Source organism: Garra rufa, chromosome 7 (assembly GCF_049309525.1).
Source record: "Garra rufa chromosome 7, GarRuf1.0, whole genome shotgun sequence".
Taxonomy (NCBI): Eukaryota; Metazoa; Chordata; class Actinopteri; order Cypriniformes; family Cyprinidae; genus Garra; species Garra rufa.
In genome coordinates, this window is record NC_133367.1 from 47,106,440 (window position 1) to 47,127,310 (window position 20,871).

The window sequence follows — 20,871 nt, forward strand, 5'->3', positions numbered from 1 at the left end:
TATTTATAAATAATCTTGACTTGACTCAAGTTGTTATTCATATTTTTTGAGACATTATCCTGCAGGGACAGATAGCTATCTACACCGAAGTATTTGAAGGAATGCACCACCGGAATAAAACCAGAAAATGTTGCAGACCCAACACAAAAATTGAGAGGGGCACTATACTCTTAAGCCGGGTGCACACTGTGTGATTTTTCACAAGATTCATCTGATATGTTGCCATTGCTATGATAAACACTGGTTGCGGCGCTGTTTTTTTATGTGGGTGTGTAGTGCTGCTTACACTATTCTTTTTTAAATACGCCGGTATTGCCACCGTTTGTATACTTTTCGTGATAGCCAACATTTCAGCCCCGCATGTAATGCAGCTCACAGTCACTGAACGTTTATAGGTTGATAATGTGAAACTACGGACAAGTTTTCTTGCGCGCACCCGTTTGTAACACGTCTTAACTGTCGTACAGTCTGACATTAATAACTGAGATCCCACAGTGTGACATGATCGGCACGTTCGTACAGTATGACAAGTACAATCCTAAAGGACTTTTAAAAAAATCGCACAGTGTGCACCCGGCATTGAGCACATTTCTTCATCTCTGAAATCTGCCCTACTTTAGTGTACCGATTACTAAATACACACACATACACACATAATGTCTGTCAGAATGAGGGCAGGCAAAAATAGGTGTACAGCAGTGATAGTGTAAAAATAGGTTGTGGTCTATATTCATTGGTTAATAAGAAATAAAGGCAACCATTAAAACAAAAGTCACCCTTTTATGTTTAGCAAGTAGTCGCATGATCTAAAATAATAATAATAATAATAATAATAATTTTAGTCAGTGTAGAATTCCAATTATATTTATTTGTTTTGCTAAGCAAGCCATGTTCTATGACCACATCTTATAAAACAGCAAGCAACCAATTGAACATAAATGTTTTAATAGGTATACAGTATATTACATGGAAGAGACATAGTTTTCTTTCATTTGTAATTGTATGAACACATACCCCTTTTAAAAGAGGGCAACAATCTAATCTTATGCAAGTATATTAGTTCATTGCTTTCTTACTGGCAAGTAATAGTTTCAAAGCTGGTGCTTACAAGTCTTCTATGCAGCAAGGCACTTATTGATACCCCTATGAAAGACAATCTGTTCAGCTCATTCTGCCACACACACACACACAAATGCATGAGTATAGATAATCAAGCGCATTAAAATAGGTGTGTGCGTGTTTTATGGAAGAACATCCAACCCTTTGCCTTTCTCTGAAAGGTGTATGTGTTCATTACAAACCTTACCAAACTTAAAATATTATTTGCAGTTGCATTTAGTATTGCTCCATGGTAAAGGAACTAAAGTCAAGGTTCTATTGTGAAAGTTCTCTGTTTGATGGATAAGAGCAAAACTGCCATTTTATAATAGACTTTCCTTATCATTTCTATTCATTAAAACAAAACTGTTATTAATAAACTTCTAATGGAAGTTGTATCGCTTTTTGTTTAGAAAGTAGAGTAGTTCTATTTTTTAGATTAACCCTTAAACTTCTCAAGTTGTTGTTACATTTCTATTCCACCATCCACTAGGAATTATATATGCCACCAACATATCACTGAATAACAGGATAAAAACTCTTTTTCCCAAAAAACATGATTGTAGAGAAACATAAATTATGATGATCCAGTTACATTAAACAAACGAAAGCTCTGTATAAATTTGACATAATAATACAAAAGGTTTGCATTGTAAATAATGTTGCTGAATTATGATAAATGTTGTTCATGACTGGATTCAACTCTACAAGCAGTTATATCTCCTCCAGTGAATCAGTTGGGACCAGACCTCTCTTCTTACCACTGCTTAGCTTTAGAAAGCCATCAGCTTCTTCATTCTTACCCACACAAATCTATAACAAAAATAAATGTGGTTTGAAGATATAAAAAAGGAAGGAAAAAGAATAAAATAAACTAGCATTTTCTTAAAGAGATATATGCCCCCCAAGTTTATTTGACTTCTTAGACTATTTATTTAATTAAAAACAAAGTCATTGAATCGTATAAACTTTTTATCTGTGAGATGTACTTCATCTGATCATTATTAAAATGAAATGACCACATTTTCGTCATTTAGTGGTCCTCATTTACTCACGACATCTGAGCCGCTGATTCCTACGATACGATGACCCCTTTAAGGTTCAATTCTTACTATTAACTATTTGCTTATTAGCATGCACATTAGCATATTGACTGCTTATAAAGCACAAATTAATGCCTTATTCTGCATGACCATATTTTAGATGCCTTAACCCCACCCCATACCATTTTAATAAGCAGCAAATTAAGAGTTTGTAAAACTCCAAAGTTGTAGGTAATCGTTAATAATGCCAGTTTGTGTGTGTGTGTCAGTTAAGTTTGTTTTACCTGAGCCTCTTTAACAGACAGGTGACCCAGATCTTTGTTGCCATAGACACTTTGTGTCACCTTCCAGACACGTTCACCTGGTCGCACTCGCTGCACAAAATTAGCTGGGAATAATCCAACTCTATCGCCACATTTTCCCTGCATACACACAACAAAATACAGTGATTCCATAAGCAGCCAACCAAACCTCCCACCCCAGAAAGAGAAAGCACAATCTATATTATTACACATGCACATTAAACATTCTTCCAGCCTTGCGGGAAGTTATGTTATTTATTAGCAATATAGCAATGACCTGGGACAAATATAATTTAATGTAAGTGGTGGTTTGTGGTGCAGTAGGACAGCATCCTAAAGATTATTTGCTGTTAACTTAAAAAATAGAAAAAACTATATACTGATACAGCAATGCTAAGGTCTCTGGAAAGAGGTTGCATGTGGTTGGGTGAGAAGTACTGTGTTTGTTTCTGTTTTTGGTGGGATTGTAATGTTCTTCAGTTCTGTGCTCTAGTTTTCAGGTCATTTCCATGGGTGTTCAGTTAATTTGCCCACATGTCATTCATTTTGTGAATTAGTTTGTTTGGTCTATTTAAGCACTCTCAGTTTATTTACACTTTCAGTTCATTGTCTGTTCTCATCACAATATGTTGGGTTGTTCTGTTCTTGTTTTCTGGAGTCCTGAGTTTACTGTTGTCATCAGAGTATGGCCAACCCTTTTTTCCTTTCCATGGAGTTGCATAGTTCAAACATACAGAGAAAAGTGTCATTTCTAAAATTCTGTTTTTACTTAGTCATTATGAGGTACGGCGTGTAAATTAATGAGAATAAAATAATTTAAACAATTGTAGTGTCAGGCTGCAACATAGCAAAATTTTAAAAAGTGAAGAGGGTCTGAATACTTTCTGAATGCACTGTATATACAAATCAAGATGGGTCCATGTACTGAACCCTGCAGGATGCCTTGCTGACTAATGTTGGGTCAGATTCATTTTTCCCCAGGCAAACATACTGAGAACGATCAGTGAGATAAGCCTTAAATCATTCGAACACAATGCCAGAGATGCAAAGCATGCAACCAGTCAGGGAGGATGGTATGGCATACAGTGTCAAAAACAGCACTAATGTTTAGCAGGACTAAAATGATGCAAGCACTTATATCAGCAAAAATAAGAAGGTCATTTGTGACTCAAACAAGTGCAGTCTCAGTGCTGTGTCCAGATCTGAACCCTAACCCTAAAGAGCCAATGAGAGACAGGTGAGGTTATGACAACAGCACTAAATAAAAGCCTGGACCATGGGAACGTGTACTTCAGTGCCCTGGGAAGGAAACAGAGGAGGTTGGTAACCCAGGAAACACATAAACAGGGAATCCCAGTCCAGATCAGTGGAGGGTTGATTGGATGATTTATTTTAAGCACAGACTGAGGTGACCGCCCCCACCACACAGCCCTGAAGGCAAGACAAGGAAGCAAAATGGCGCACTAGTCTGTAAAATGACCGAAAGTAGTCTTTAAAGAACACCGTTGTTTATTGCAAACCTGATACCTACGGTTCACAGCTCCTATGTAAGTGTCCTTACACACCTTCCTTTCTCCCTTGTCACCCCAAGTTAAAGGAACAGGATTGAAAACAATAAGAAATTGATCACATGACACAGCATGTCAGCTTACCATTTTTTGAGGCTGTAGTTGAAGCACCCCTTCCCTCCCCTCCACAAAAAAAAAAAAAAAAAACGCCAAATGAGCCTGCATGGCATTGATTAATTTAGCTGAATATATTCCAGGTTCCTATGGTGGAATGACTGTCCCCACCATCCAAGTCGTACTGCCAACAGCTCTTGACTGCCATTGCCATAGTTTTGCTCTGCTGGAGACAGTGTGAGCAGTAAGAACACAGGTGTTACTTATTATCTTGAGGGTATATTTGACAAGGAGCTGCTCCAGCACCTACCTCTGAGGCATCAACCTACACCACAAACTGCTAAGTGGGGTCAGGTGTAATACGAATAGGAGTAGTGGTGAATTTGTGCTTGATGTCATTGAGTCCAGGCAAATTTACCCTTGATGGAGATCTACACCATCAGAGGGGGCTGCCACTTGACTGAAGTTTCTGATGAATCATCAATAAATATTGGCGAAACCCAGGAACTTTTGGACAAGAGTCAGCCAATTATAGACGGCTCTTAGGGGTCTGTGCAAATGCACTCCACCAAAATGATGGAACCCAAGGTGATGACTGGGTGTAAAAAAAATAAAAAAATACACTTCAGCAACTGATGAGCCACATGTGCACATAGAAAGAGCAAGGGAATATTAGAATGTCATCCAGGTTTACAACATGTCATTGACCAGTGCATGGAAGACGGCTGGGGTGTCGGACTGGTCAGACAGTAGAACCAAGTATTCAGAGTGTCCTTATCCTTATCTCCAACTTCATGAAGAATCTCAATTCATCCAAGAGTTTGAAGACATAAGAGCTGGTACCAGTTTTAAACAGTAATATCATTCAGCCCCCTGATAATCAACACAGGGACGCAGAGAGCCATTCTTCTTCACAAAGGAGATTTCACCACCTGCCAGAGACGAGGAGGGATGAAAGATACTAGCTACCAGAGACTCAAATATTTTTACATGGCTACCCATTCAGGAACAGAGAGGGAAAGAGGTGGTGGAGAAGTACCTGGGAGGTGCTCTTAAAACAGAAGAATAATAGAAGATGGGCCCTACACAAGTAAAATTGTGTGTTTGATTCCCCTGGCTACCGATGGGTGCTGGCTTTTACTTGACAGGATGCAGCCAGATGATCATGACTGAAATGAGTAAAATATAATATGCGCACATCCAGACACTTCAGGCAGGGACTCGATCAAATCAAGCACTTTGCTATAAATGAACAAAAATGCTGCCCCTAAATATCAGTTTATTAAAATAAACAAAGTTTCAACCCTATGGTCTTTATCAGGCAAACTGCCAGTGCACAGAAGAGTACAATTCATATCATGATCTATCACACCTGACATAGGGGAGAGCGGGGTAAGATGAGCCATTTTTATTTAAGTGGTCCTCAAGATAAGGGAAATGAGGCAGAAGTACAATGAAAGTATCTGAAGTAATTTCAGGATGTTTTCTATCATTTTAAATTATCATAATGTATCTATGACAAAGGGTTCTAAAAATATGGCTTGTTATATGAAAGTGTTCCTGTGGCTCAATTTGCTCCAGGTTAGGGATAAGTTGACCTGAGTCAGGGGGTAAAACTGCACCTGGGTGAAAACTGACCATCTATCTTCAGGCTAATATTTAGCTAAATGAATTGCATGGTTTTATATCTTGCTAAATCACTTATATGCATAATAAAAATTTTTAGACCTGGATAAATTTGTTATGATGTAACAGCCATTACATCTGTTACTTTGATTAGCCAAAAACAGTTTTTAGAGTAAATGAGTGCCTCCCACTCCTCCCATGTGTTTCACAGTCTGGCGGAAATTAAGGCTGGTCCAAAATATATGACAGTAAAAGTGTACAGTTGCCAAGATACAGGGGGTGGGTCAACTTACCCACTGGCTCGACTTACCCTACTCTCTCCTAATTAATCAACAAATTACCCAATTATCCAATAAATAAAAATGAAGGCAAAAAAAAAAAAAAAAAGATCCAAAAGTAAACTACAAAATAGTCAAATATATATAGAGAAAAAAATCAACTACAGAAACAAATCACAAAAAAGGTTTCAGATCAAACTCCAAATTCAGACCTTTTGGAGAAAGAATACTTAATGAGTATATATAAAATGCTTTCCTCTGTAATAAGATCGTATTTATATCAACATGACAGCGCGGCCAATGAGAACACTCAGAAGCTACATGTTCACACAAAACAAGATAACATGAAAGCATGTAGCCAATGGAAACACTAGCTTTGTGCTACACTAAACAAGACAACACCCAAAAAGGATCAAAAACACACAGGACATGAGAGCACAGTAGTGGGATTAACACTCAGCCTGTGTGCTCACAATAACAGACAGAACATTGAACATAAATGTCCGAACCCAAGCACTGGACCAAAACAGATCTAGACATAAGTAAGTCTGATCACCACACTACAGACATACAACACATCACATGTACAAGACAGCATAAGGCTCGAGCCAACTCAAAGATACTCTCAATAAAGACAATAAGAGTGCCAGGGCCCTGTATATGAACTTGCTGTCTTTAGAAAGTTTTGTTGCTGTTTTCTTTTCACCTACCTCCATTTAATGCCTAATAAAATAGTGTTTAGAAGCGCAGCACTGCTTTGTGTTTGAAATCCATGTTGATGTCTGAAGTTCAGAAATATTTTAATATCATCATTTACCAAAATGATTTCAACTGTTCATTTCAATATTCTTTCCCCAAAAATTATTTAATGAGTATTATTATAGTTGATCCCTTCTTTCTCACAACCACTCTCCTCCCCTTTATTTATTTATTTATTTATTTATTTTACCTGTCTAGGTTCTTAGGCATGATTTATTGAAAGCATCTTTGAAGATAAATACCCACCTTCCACCAGTCTTCATTAGAGTCATCAATCACCATAACTCTGTCACCAGGACTGAGATTAAAAACAGAAAAAAAGCCAAATGTGATATGTTTCCAAATCAGCTGTGCTGAATATGTGAATGTGTTAATACACTTACACACACAGATATATACTTTGCATTTTTTACTGAGACTTTGCTATATGCAAAGATTGGGGTATGGTGTTTTAGAGACTTTCTGTCTCTCCTCTCTCTATCTCTCACACACCCCCACACACACACACACTCACATTAACACTATTACTTACTGTAATTCTAAGTCATTTTGCTCTTGAGGGAGGAACTTGTAAAGTGCCACGTAAGTGTGAATAGGATGAACTTTAGGAACCTTGAGTGAAGACATTATATATCAAGAGAGAATTAATTCATCAAAGCCACATTAATACAAAAATCACAAAAAATTTACTATACCTTGGACATCTCATCCAGTTCAGAGTTAACATTCTCAGGAAGTAAGACATCTGTAACTGAAAGAGTGTAATGATGTACATATTATCAAGCAGTTTTGGACATTGGGTTGTGTTAGTTCAATAATGTTTTGTCTGTTTGTCTAGAACATTAAGAGTCTGTCAGGGTTGAACTCAAAATGTGAGGTGCTGCATCAGAAATGCTTTAGGAATGCCTGTGCGTAAACGTGTCCTGAAGTATGTGTGAAATCAGTCCAATGGAATGGCGAGAGTAGAGGTAAGGTGATGTAGAGACCAGGGAACTTAAAAGCGCATTGAAACAAACAGCATTGACTTCTGTGTCAACAATATATATCATGCAAGAAAAACAGGCAGCACTTTAGACTTTGTGTTCTTCCCTGCCCATGCTAAACATTACGGATGTGGATACAGACGATTGTTGTTTGTTTGTTTAGGAGCGAAGCATGCACAGTCAGCTCATTCATAAAATATTCCAAAGTGTACAAGTATGGATCTAGACACAGCAGTTGCTTTTATTAGAAACAAACCCAAAGAAACACATTTTCAGAATACTTGAACTAATTGAAACATTAACAGAACAACCTAATCATAAGGATAGACAATGAACTGAAAGAAACAGGGCTTAAATACAAGAGAAATTAATGAACAATCATATGTGTCACATTTTGGCAAGAGAGGACCCAAACACAGAATGAGCATATAACAATTTATTTAAGGGACAGGGCACACAAAAGGAAGGGGCAGGAAGACAGTCCAAAAGGTAGGCCGGGGAACACACGACAGAGGAATCCGGGCAGATCAAGGAACTCAGGAGGTGGGGCAGGGTCCAACAAACAAAAACGAAAAAAAAAAAACAAAGTTAACTAGAAAAAAGACAAAACAAGGGACGAGAAAAATTACAAACAGCAACACTAACTTGACTAGAGAAAAACAAGCTGGGAGAACACACACACCAAACAAACCAGCAAAGACAAGAAGGAAAGAGCATGATATAAAGAAAGGTAAGGACACGAGGATCAGGTGAGTACACTCAGACAAACGAGGACCAGACGAGAAGAACAGGTGATGACACTCAGGTAACGAGGGCTAAACAAGGGGGCGTGGTGACAGAAAACTAGGAGGCAGGAAAAGGGGAGCACATGGCAAACATAAACAAGTCAAGTCAACACAGAATAGTATGTAAACACAGACATGTGCCGACACACAAGACAAACAAGGAAACATTAAACAAAGACAAGGCAGACAGGGCTGTCAGGGCAGGATCCTGACACATATGCATCCCCCCGAGTGGACTTTGTTACTGATCTTCCACCATCTAAAAGTTATGCATGCATCCACTTCACTTTCGATTGTTTTCTGAAAACCTTTTGTCCAGTCCCACTTCAGGTTAAAGCATACTACCACTGAGACTGCACAGATTTTACCATGTCTTTCAGAAGACAATAAGTCAGACTTAGGCTCACAGTTTATCGGTCTGTAAAGCCTTTTTCCAAATAATGCGTGTATGCATAAGTTTGTCATATGACTACCATCTTCAGCTAAATAGGCAAATGGGGAAAAAAAGTATTTTTTATATGCATAATGCAACCGTCAACAGAACTCCTATTGTTGTTATCTTCTGTGGGTGGAATATGCCCAGAATTCCATGTGCCAGCCTGCCACTGAATTCCATTTTCGTGTAATCAGGCACCCCTGTTCCCATGGTCTGGTAGGCCATCAGAAATCCCTACAGCTGACCACTAGTTTCAGGTAAGCAAGAAAGTCTGGAACCAGGTGCATGTCCACTTACAAAAAGCCAGAAGAGCCAAATATGATCTTCTTATGTACCAACCCAGAGAACATTAATGGGACATTTGGCTCTGACTTCCTAGCTGTCCCCAGTAATTTTGTCCCTCCACCATAATAAATGAATCCAGTCACATATTTTTGGGTTGTACTTTTAAGATTGTGTTTTTTTTTTTCGGGTTAGGGTCCTGGATACACCATGCTGAACATCCTGAAATCCCCATGCCAGAGGGGTTGTCTCAAGCACCTCTTTGCAGTCTCAGCAGTCTCTAGTGCAGTGGGTAATCCCTTGAGAGGAATCAGTTTGCAAGCCTTTGAGAAATGATCGACTGCATCTAGGATGTAGGTATAGTCCTCGGATTTCGGTAGGTCAGTTACAAAGTTCCAATGTGTGACCAGCGTGGCGTGCGTGGTATGGGTAGGGGCGCAAGTTTTCCTATGGGGAGGTGACGAAGAGTCGAAAGACATTGTGCAGACTAAGCAACTACAGACGTACCTGGTGACATCACGGGACATACTAGGCCACCAGTTGGCTGCCTGGATGTCCAGAGCCTCGTACAATATGAACTGAGCCCAAAAGAGATTGTCGCTGGGAAGTGGGGACGTACCCTTCTGGGCCTCCCAGCGGAGCAGGTTTGGTGAGAGTGTTGGCTCTGATGTAGTTGTTGATGTTCCATTGGATTGGATTTACAATCAGGGCTGGAGGGAGTATCGGCTCTGGATTGGAGGGTGATTCTGGGGAATGAAGGGAGATGGGAGAGAGCATCAGCTTTGCAATTACGAGTTGCTGGGCAGTAGGTAATGGTAAAGTTTAATCTGGTAAAGAACAAGGCCCAGTGGGCTTGATAGGGGTTGAGCCGTTTAGCATCACGGAGGTACTGAAGATTCTTGTGATCTGTAATGACAGTGAATGGGTGATTGGACCCTCCAGCCAATGCCACCACTCTTCCTATGCCAGCTTAATGGCGAGTAGCTCCCTGTTCCAGATGTCATAGTTTTGCTCCGCTAGGGTCATTTTCTTGGAGTAGTACGCGCAAGGCTAGAGGCGTGGAGGCTCACCAAATTGTTGGGACAGCACAGTCGCGCCTCTGGACGCGTCCACCTCCACAACAAAAGGAAAGTTAGAATCTTGATGATGAAGGATGGGGCCGAGCGAGCATGTTCAGCAGGAGTGAGCCGTGTAGAATCCATTTGCATGGGTTCTGGTACAGAGGGACCGGTGGCGGGTGTAATCGCTTGTGGATGAGGACGCAACTGCAGTAGTTGATCTGAATGGTCCTGTAGCGGAACCAAACACAGATCGAGACAGAAACAACAGGTAAGTGGAATAAAAAGCAGGTTTATTATAGATTTGGAGAAGCAGATCGAATGGAGCAATAGCAGGTGAGTAATGAACACAATGTTTAAGTTCAAGCACAACAGTTCAAGAGTTCTTAGCTGTATACTGATTGGTATTTCCTTTTGCAGGTGGAGATTGTTGAACAAGAATGAAGGAGTAGTCATCGGAGGTAAGTACACACAGGCTCCTTAAGCCCCAGTAGACGCAGAGCTTGGGCCGCCTCTAATGTTATTGGTTTGCACCACCTCGGCCACTGGACCCGTCTCAAGGCCAACATTTGCGTCTGCTGTGGCGCACCCTTTGTTTATTTTGGTGTAGCTGGCTCCACGGCCTCGGCAGACCCAAGCCTGCCATTCTCTTTCCTTTGTCTACTGTGCCAGCCTGCTCCAGTCCATGACTCATCTCCAGTCAATTCCAGTCCATAAGTCCTGTTGTGTTGGTGCCAGCTTGTGAGCTCTTTGCCCTCTGTGTCTCGACCACCCTTGAACCCCTTACTCATCCTGTCACACCCAGAGGTATTCGCCGGCTCCTCCTTGGTCTCCTGCTCCACTGGCTTTGACCTGGTCACCTGCCTTGTCTGTGCTCCACCCTGGCCCACCTGGTCAGCCTGCTTCACCCTGGTCTCTTGCTCCACCACTCTCTCCAGGCCCTCTTCCACTTAATGGGTCTGTCCCACCATCCCTCCCAAAACAACTAAGTAAGCTTTGCACTTAGTTACATCCAGCTTTCCATTAAATATTCATACCTGTTGCACCATCTAAAAGTACAACTAGGCTAAGTTTTAGCGATACCGTGGTAACTCTGATTGTAAAACAAGAAAAAAGATTGAACTCTTCATTAAGTATATGAATATTTTAGTATGTAAACAAAACAATTCAGTAACGGGAGGTGGATTAGAAAAAAAAAAATGTCAGTCAGCCCCCCCATGGTACCCAATAAGGGACTATTATATTAGATATGTTTGGAGGTGACTACTGGCCTAAAAGGCTGTGACAATACTGCCAGTAATGTAGATCTAATGAAAGCAAAGCAAATTGAAGCTAAAGAGGATGCAAGTTTTCACATGCTTCATCACACACCAGTTGAAGGTAACATGAAGGTACTTCATGAAGGTAACATTACCCTCTTAAAATACTGGGCTAATAGTAATAGGCTAGACTGTTTCCACTGCGTACGAAGTAACCCACACTTCTGAAGCAATTCATACTTTAATAACGCATTCAATTTTTGCAGATAATCCCAATCCACCTTTAGTACCACACAGCAAAAAGGCCAGAGTTAAATTAACTCTCCAGGGAGTTTATATGATTCCACTCTCAAAAGTGTCAAGTGTTAAAATCAGAGTGTTAAATTAACACTGAAGCAGAGTTAAAGTTAATGAGATAATTAGTGATTAATTAAGTGATGATTGATCATTACTGAAGACACCTGATGTTAATAAGCAGAATCACCAAAGGAGAAAATCACATTTTTTAAGAAACCATTACAGTGGTCAGTGTTTGCATTAGTTGGGCTCTTAAAACTTAAAGTTTGTAAAATCAGATCTTGTTTGGCTGCTGTAACAGTGTCGTAACTGTCAGACAAAAGGCAAACATGTTTTCAAAAAATCTTTGTGAAGTAATAGACCATGGGTTTTATCACTGGTTACAGTAACTCTATGAATGAGGACCACATCTTTAATCAGACAGATATGTAAATAAAAAGTATTTTGATCAAAGTCTACACCAAACAAGAAAATATTGTAGTTAAGACACACAGACATGAAGAATCAGCGTGAGAATCACAACAATGGTGACCATCAAAAAGTGTGTTGTAACCAATCAGAACTCATCCATGACTCCCATCATGCATTGCGACATGAATAAATGATGAGAGTTCAGAGTTGATCTGTTTATCTGAAAACGTCGTTTGTCACCGTTCCTGAGATTCATACGCTGGTACTTGATCTCTGTGTGTGCCTACACAACGAATTTTGACTTGTTAGAAATTCTTCCAAATAAAGAAAGATGGAGAGAATTATTCGATGTAAACTCATGAGACTTAATGTATTCAACAGATATTTGACTGAACTTTCTTAGATGTTAATCTTTGAGTTACAATTCCTTTAAAAGAAAACAACTCTGAGATTTGACTCTAAATTAAGTTCAATGACTCAGGTCAAGCAATGATCACATTAAAATGTAGCCATCACCCCCTGATGACTTGTGGTCTTGGCTTGTCTGGCTGTTTTCCCTCAAATAAAGCAGCCCAGCAAGATCTAATGTTAAGGAAATAAGGGTCAAGAGCCACACTACTGCAAACACTGACCACTGTAATGGTTTCTTAAAAATTGTGATTTTCTCCTTTGGTGATTCTGCTTGTTAACATCAGGTGTCTTCAATAATGATCAATCCTCACTTCCTTAATCACTAATTATCTCATTAACTTTAACTCTGCTTCAGTGTTAATTTAACACTCTGATTTTAACACTTGACACTTTTGAGAGTGGACTCATATAAACTCCCTGGAGAGTTAATTTAACTCTGGCCTTTTTGCTGTGCACAGACACCTCCAAAAAACATGACAGTGTTACCTACTCAAAGGACAAGGATTTATTTAATCAATAAATTATTTATTTATTTTTTAATTTTGTATTTATTTATTTTGCCAGTGATCATTATTTCAATATTCAACATTTTTGTGCCGATTACTCACTTCCGGGTCTCTTACAAGTTTCTGAAAGAAACCATCAATCATGGCTCCTTGTATGGGCATTTCTCCCGAAAGAGTGCACCCGCGCACAGAACGAACAGAGCGAGAGCGAGAGCAAGACCGTGCCCATCAGCGCACTTTTTTCAGCTGCACTTCTGCACGGGACTCACTCTGGAGGAATGTCTCTAAAGAAATGTGGTTTTGGTTGTAAGGTAAAGATAACCTTGCTCAGCTTCCTGAAGAACTCAACTTTACATGAACAGTGGATGATGCAGTTTGTTTTGCAAGTGTGTTGACAAACATTTTATAAACAAGTACCCAATTTGATGCTGAATTTGCACATCGTTTGATATTGAAAAATGTAGTGGTCCTAGCTATAAAAGATCCCGGTCATGATTCAGAACTGCAGATGGTGAAACTGTGTGTTATGCCCCCTTTAACTTTGCTTGTTTTACCTTTCCCCTGGTTTTCAGTCAGCTTCTCCCCCTCTGTGGACACATATTCATTCTTCTGCTGACCCTCCTCTTCCTCCTCACAAAGACATACAGTTTCACACAAAAATGATCAATAAAGAAGTAAATGCTAAAAATGCAAGCTTCCATTTAGTAAATGGTCTATTTTTAACAAATGTATTTTTTAAACAACACTGACAAAGAAAATACAGTAATAACTGGAATACAGCAAGTTTGGGTGGTAAACAAAACACTAGTAAAAAAAAACATTTACATTAAGGTTTATTTATTTTATATTTATGTTCAACACCTTTATTAAATCTTAACTGACAACCAACACCGATGAATATATGGTACACACCAGGCTCGGAGATTCACAAAAACTCCCAAAGCTAGATTGGTTAGTGTTGGCCAGAGATGTTCCAAAGCGGAGTGTAGCATACACAGGGTCCAGCTGAGCTTTTGACTCTATAATATCACAAACACACATGCCCAAAAATTAGCACTGTACACATAATCATGCTTACAAAAATAAGTATAGTATAGTATACTTTATGCAGTAAGTATACAAAAATCAACTAGTACTTCTAGTGGTGAAAGCAATTGAAAAGGCACGGAGAGAGTTATTTTTGGGACTGACCCTGTTTTTATATGCATTTGTGAGTCTTAAATTAGAGTCATAACAGATCAGGGCCCATATGTATAAAACTTCTTAGAAATGCTCTTAAGAACAGTCTTAAGCTTTGACATAAGTGTCAAAAAAATTCTTAGTAAAAAGTAGGACCTTTTAAAAAAAGATAAAACTTTTATAAGAAGCTAAAAGCAACTTTCAGTAAAGTCTAAGGTTGAAGAGTTGACTGAGGTGACAGTTAAGTGTTGTGAACTAAGGACTACAATGATGTCAACCCATAATGATGTCAACAGAATTTTTGGCCATGAAATTATGAACATATGTGTTACGAAATGTCAGGGACGAGAGACGGGCGGATCCATATGCAAAGCTTTATTAAACAAAGACATGGTCATACACAGACAGGGGTCGAACATTAGCAAACAGGTATATAAAGGGCAAGAGTAGTCCGGTAAACAGGCATAGGTCAAACAACGGCAAACGTAATCCAAAGGGCGAGGCAAATGGGTAATCCATATAGACAGGCAATAGTCCAAATGAGGTGCAAACAAGTCTGAAACGGCAAGACAAAAGGTAATCCCAGACAGGCGATAATTCCAGGGCAGGCAGACAAGACAAGATAAACAGGCAAGGATACAAGACTTGGGTAACCAGACTATCAACAAGACTAAACAGGATTCAGGAAACTTGTGTTGTTCAGGTTCTCTTTAATCTAGCTCACACATAACACACATAACTATAATTCAAATCCATTAAAGGATTGTTAGGCTGCATTAATTAGGTCAACTGGAACCGTGAACACTTCCCATAACACCCGATGTACTTGTTACATCGTAAGAAGAATGGCGACCTCGAGAGCCTTGAATGTCAGTGCAGACCATGTCGACTAGATGAGCCCCAGAGACAGATCCCCTGTGAAGACCTTGTCACCTAGATGGTCATCGGCAACCAGACTTTTGTTGCAGCGCTGGAATTAAAGTTTACATATTGTACACCTTTTTGGAGGTTTATTTTAGCTGTTGATGTCCTTAAGACTATATATTTGCAGTATAAGTGCCAAAAACCATCTCAATATATTTTTTACAGCCCCTCTCTTAGAGCTCTGTCAAGAACAGGTCAATTTTTGCCCGTCTAATTAATATTCATGAGCCTCTCCTCTGATTTGCCTGTTGTTTTCTGAGTGATGCACGGCCAGGCCAACCACAGGTAATTAGAATCATGTATGCTGTAGCTTGCTGTGGATTGGTGATACCCAACATGATGTTTAAAAATGGTAATAAATGTTTTTTTTTTTTTTTCAAACATGGATTGCAGTAAGGTATGTAACTATTTCTTTAGTAAAGCCCCTTTTACATTGTGTTGATACCGGAAAATTGCCGGAAAGTTGCCAGAGTGCCTTCTGTGTGAACGCAAATGCATCCTGGGATTGATTCCGGGTTGGGAACCTACAGATCTGGCCATTAAAAATGCGTCTATTTTCACGCGGCAGCCTGCAATTCGGCACGCGTGGTCACGGATCCTCCTGCGGCCGCTTTTTCAGATTTTTTTAAAAACATTGTTGCGCTTCATATAATATCCACCAGGAGGCGCAAGGAACAACATTCTGTAGCCAAACACCATGGCCAGCTTTAGGGGGCGTTGGTCACAAATACTATTATTAACAATAGTTCAATGATTCCTCTTGCCTGAAAGTAGGGGAGCGCAGGGCACAACCTAACACTTTTTGAATATCGCGGTTTATGTAAATCCACGTGGGGTTCAGAGTACAATTTTTATCCACATTATTTTCACACCTGTCTAGTACAAATATATCGATTTGTTTCATATTTATAGTGTGTACGTTTTTCGTTTTTCTATTTACCTCAAAAGAAAGGAAGTGAAACGTGACAACATACCACCGTAGGTGGGGTACATTAACATCTTCTGCTGGTTTGCGAAGCATTAATAAACTATCATAACTGATAAATAACAAATTGGAGATTAAAATAATAGCAGATTTGTCTCATTTTAAATGAATACTAAAAACTGAAATGAAAAGTTTACTTCAGCCAGAAATGTACTTTTACTATATGGTAAAATAAATATTTTGGTTATTTTATTTTTCCCAACCGACAACCGACGTCATTAAGTTATTATTAACCGACAAGATTATGTTAAATTACAATTCAATTTGAATTGATACGTGGCTGTGACACATTAAAAACAGCTAATTGCGTTTTCAGGGATTAATTGTACACAAGCAAAAAGCAGCATAAACATCAGAACATCACGCACATCACGCGCAGAGCTTGTGCAAGGAGAAAAACCTAATAAAGCTATATATAATTGTTACGAGCCCCTGCTCTTTCTCTCTTTGTTTCTGTTCTGAGTGGAGCTGCTAATTGGATGGGGGCGGAGACTAGCACACACCTGAAGCCTCTGCCTATTTAAGAGCTGCTGGTGGCACTTCAATGGCGGCTTGCCCTGGGAACTCTGTTTTGTGTTTGATTTTGGATTTTGTTTTCCTTATTTTCTTTTGTTAAGGATGGTGAGTGATTGTTTGTTTAGTTATAACAGAGTACATAGAAAGCATAGGTAAGTGAGCTGACCCGGAAGACTTTTGTTGTGTTTAATTTCTTTCTCGGGAGATAGGAAGTTTTTCTTAACTCTTCAGTAAGTTGTAGTCTAAATTAGTTAGCTCACCAATCCTTATTTAAGATGTAAGTTCAAGTACATTTCCTTTTGTTTTCTGTTTTGGTCATATTCTCTTACTTTTACAATAAAACTTTTAACTTTTTGCTCTGGCCACTGTTGTTTTTGTTGGTTTTAGAATGGCTCTTATGTTGGTCCCTAAATGGGTCGTAACAATAATAATAAATAAAATAGGCCCATATGCGAAATATATTTTTCTGAATGAATAATAAATTAACACAAACGAAAGTAAATAAAATTAACACATAGCAGCCTATATGCAGAATTTCAGGCAATTTCTGTGATGCGTTCTTAAACAAGCATCTTGTTTCCTTTTTTTTTTTTTTCTTTTTTTTTTTTTACAAATACACATCCGTTTTTTTTATTGTGATTGTACACAAAAGACATTTGTAAAATAGCCTAGTTTTGAACAATGCCTAATTCTTGAACGAGTATTGTAAGCTGTATCCACATTTATAATGGGAAAAAAATCAAGTGATCCATGTCGGCGCCGCGGGCAGTTAGACATTACTAACTCGACAACTTTCATCTTTAGTACAAAATACATCTTCCATTTCAGCGTTTTAAAGCAACATCAAATTAAGATATGCATGTCTGAGAGGTAGCTCATCTTACCATAGGCCTATACAGAATTTTGGATACACTGACAATATTGATTTGAGTCGAGAGGAGAAATATAAACTATAGTTTTTATAGAGTTAAAAATTATGTATTATTATTAGTAGTAGTATTATTATGATTTGTTTTTGCGATTTTGGTGCTGTACATTATGATGGCGAGCTGCCCATGCCCTTTTTTTTCTTAAAAAATAATTGAAGAGAAAGGGACTGTTTACAGTTAAACTGAAGTTCTTCTGGCTGTGTCAGGGTGGACATACTGGACTGTAACAATGTCTAAAGTTGTTTAAAAATGTCTAAGCATTGGCTAAAGTGTAAAATGAAAATATAATGTACATTTCTGATCACTTGAATAAATAAGTTTTTTTTTTGGCATTGCTGTTGTTGAGAATCTGCTGTTATCAAAAACATAAAAAATAATGATGAAAATAATAAAAAAAGTCAAGTCGTTGCCGTATTGATGTGTGCAAAGTTGTAGCAATATGAGATCTTAATAGTCTATTTTGAGAATAAATACATAACAAATTGAATTAAAAACTGCAGAGCATTGTATTTTGTAATTGCATGTGATTCATAAAATATTACTGCAAAACAAACGAGTAACTCAGGCAATAACTTACGGCTTTCACAACCCTTCAGATTACAACATCTAACCTCACAATTGTTAATGAGAGGGGGGGGTCGTTCGTGTCACCTTTAAACTTGCCATTTCACCTTCCACCTTCCCCCATGAATATGAATGAAGGTGAGAAGAGCGGGCTTGGCTCCAGGGGGGGTTTAAACCGGATGCATTTCAAAAAAAGGCTGTGATGATTTGAGAAGGCAAACTGACCAAACAGACTATGGCGCTGTTCATTAAAAAAAATAAAAAATAAAAAACTTATATTTAACGATCAAAAATGCTCCAAACGTTTTCCTAAATTAACTATATATATATATATATATATATATATATATATATATATAAACCTCTGTCATTTATGGTCATACAGACAGAAGCTGAACATAATTCAAAACTGTAAAGTATTTGCAGAATAAAGAAAACATGAAGGATGCCGCTTAATATTTATCTTTCTGTAACAATGGGGGTCTGGAGACTGACGTGTGGATCCATGTGCAAAGCTTTATTAAAAGACGTAGTCAAGACAGGCATGAGTCGAACACCAGCAAACAGGAACAACAAGGGAAATCCGAAAGAATAATCCAGAGACAATCAAAGGTCGGGGCAGGCGGCGAAAGGTCAAAACGAGAAAACAGTCCAGGGGTCGAAAAACACAGAAACACGGGAACCAGGAACTAGAAACTAGGAAGATTAAACACTAAACAACGATCAGTACAGACAGAGGGGGAAGGGAGGGCTTTATACCAAACACTAGGGGTCACATGACAGAAACAACCAATGGGGAACGGACACAAGGATCAGGGGAACCAATGAAAACATGACACAGACGAGGGTGAAGCATGGTGGGTTGAGACAACACATAACATAAAGGGCAAACACTGGAGTGCCCTCTAGTGGGGCTGCCGGGCACTCCAGCTGGTGATTGTGACACTTCCTTTCCGTGAACTCATTCCCTCATTCCATTTGTTTTCTTTGTATTGTAATCTTTATATTATTTTCGTGAAATATATTTTTTTCTCTTTTATACAATTTTATTGATTGATTCGTTGTAAAATAATGCTTACATTGTCCTTGAAATATGCTATAGGAAAGCGGAACAGATGCCTACGAGTTCAAAGGGGGATATCGCGTTATTCACACTCACGTGTTGCTGATAAACATGATATAGTTTCAGTTCTGTTCCTTTTATATTCACAAGTTTATCATGAATAAACATTACAAAAAGTACTTCAAATTAAATAGCCCTACAAGAAACATTTTATGCATCCCACAGTCTTGTCCATTAACTGACCTTCTTTTTTTCCGTAATATGTATTATTCGTTTATATTTGTTATTTTCACCTTCATTTTGATTTCATTACAAAATATTCTGAATGTAAATGATACTGTAAAGGTTCTATGACTGGGATATTTACTGGAATGCAGTTTAAAGGTTAAATTTAACAAATATTGTATTTTATTTAGTCTAATTAACAGACAAATCGTTGAAGATTGAATTATTCACGTAGCCTAGATTCATTTGGAAATTATTTATCATCACACAGTGAAATAGGCCTGCATTCCTTCTATTAACTGTCTTTTTTCCGTATTTGTATTAATATTATCATTATCATTATTTTTACTATTACTATTATTATTATTAGGCTATTAGCCTATTATTATTGCATATATTTTTATTTTCGTTTATATTCGTTTTCCCCCCTTAATTTACTTATGGTTCATGTAAATAATACTGTAAATGCTTGACATATGCTATATGACTGATTTTACTGGAATGTAGTTTAAAGGACTATATAAATACTATACTGTTTTACTGAGGAACGAATCATTCACATAGTTTCATTTGTAAATGAAAACATGCTCATTTATCCTCACACACGGGCATAAATACAATCATAAAGTCAAAACTTTGTTTAATCTAAATAACTTTCTGTATATACAGTATGCTATTTGCCATGTATTTTGCAAATATTGTAAACGACAATTATGCCAATAAAGTTTTGACTTTATGATTGTATTATGCCCATGTGTGACCATAAACGATTTACAAATGGAACTAATGATTCACTCGTCAATGAAACACTATAGGTTATCTATTAATTAGACGAAATAATATATATAGTAAAAATCCCAGCCATATAGCATAATCAAAGCTTTAATGGCATGTCAGCATTTATCATTTAGATTCAGAATGTTAAGTAAAGAGATCGAAATGATGGGAAAAATAACGAATATAAACGAATAATACAATTATTACAGAAAAAAGAGGATCGGTTAATGGATAAGACTGTGGGATGCATACAATGTTTCTTGCTGGGCTATTTAATTTGAAGTACTTTATGTAATATTTATTCATCATAAACTTTTGAATCCTGTCTACATCGCGCACAGACAGCATTCGCATATACAGCATTGCCTATATAATTATTTAATATTGTATTCATTTCTATAACAATTAATATAATAATTTTTAACTCAAAATAAAATATTAATAAACCTATCTCGGATAATCCTGGGTTACCACGAGAAATGCATGTTGTTCCCTCAATATAAGAACTCGTTACCTTGACAAAATGATCTTGTGGCCACAACATAATATGACG

At 38.1% G+C, this 20,871-nt stretch overlaps 1 protein-coding gene across 1 annotated transcript in view; it reads right to left on the reverse strand.

Moving 5' to 3' along the window:
* Nucleotides 1-800: 800 nt before the first annotated feature.
* The window catches only part of LOC141339132 (SH3 and cysteine-rich domain-containing protein 2-like), a 58,112-nt gene continuing 38,041 nt past the window's right edge, over nt 801-20,871 (reverse strand). The window contains exons 5-11 of the mRNA XM_073844766.1: nt 14,069-14,175; nt 13,711-13,786; nt 7,424-7,479; nt 7,261-7,340; nt 6,975-7,026; nt 2,426-2,563; nt 801-1,911 (exon numbers count right to left, since the gene is read on the reverse strand). Of these exons, the coding sequence (XP_073700867.1) occupies nt 1,813-1,911; nt 2,426-2,563; nt 6,975-7,026; nt 7,261-7,340; nt 7,424-7,479; nt 13,711-13,786; nt 14,069-14,175 (608 nt within the window). The 3' untranslated portion in view covers nt 801-1,812. The remainder of the gene's footprint in view (nt 1,912-2,425; nt 2,564-6,974; nt 7,027-7,260; nt 7,341-7,423; nt 7,480-13,710; nt 13,787-14,068; nt 14,176-20,871) is intronic.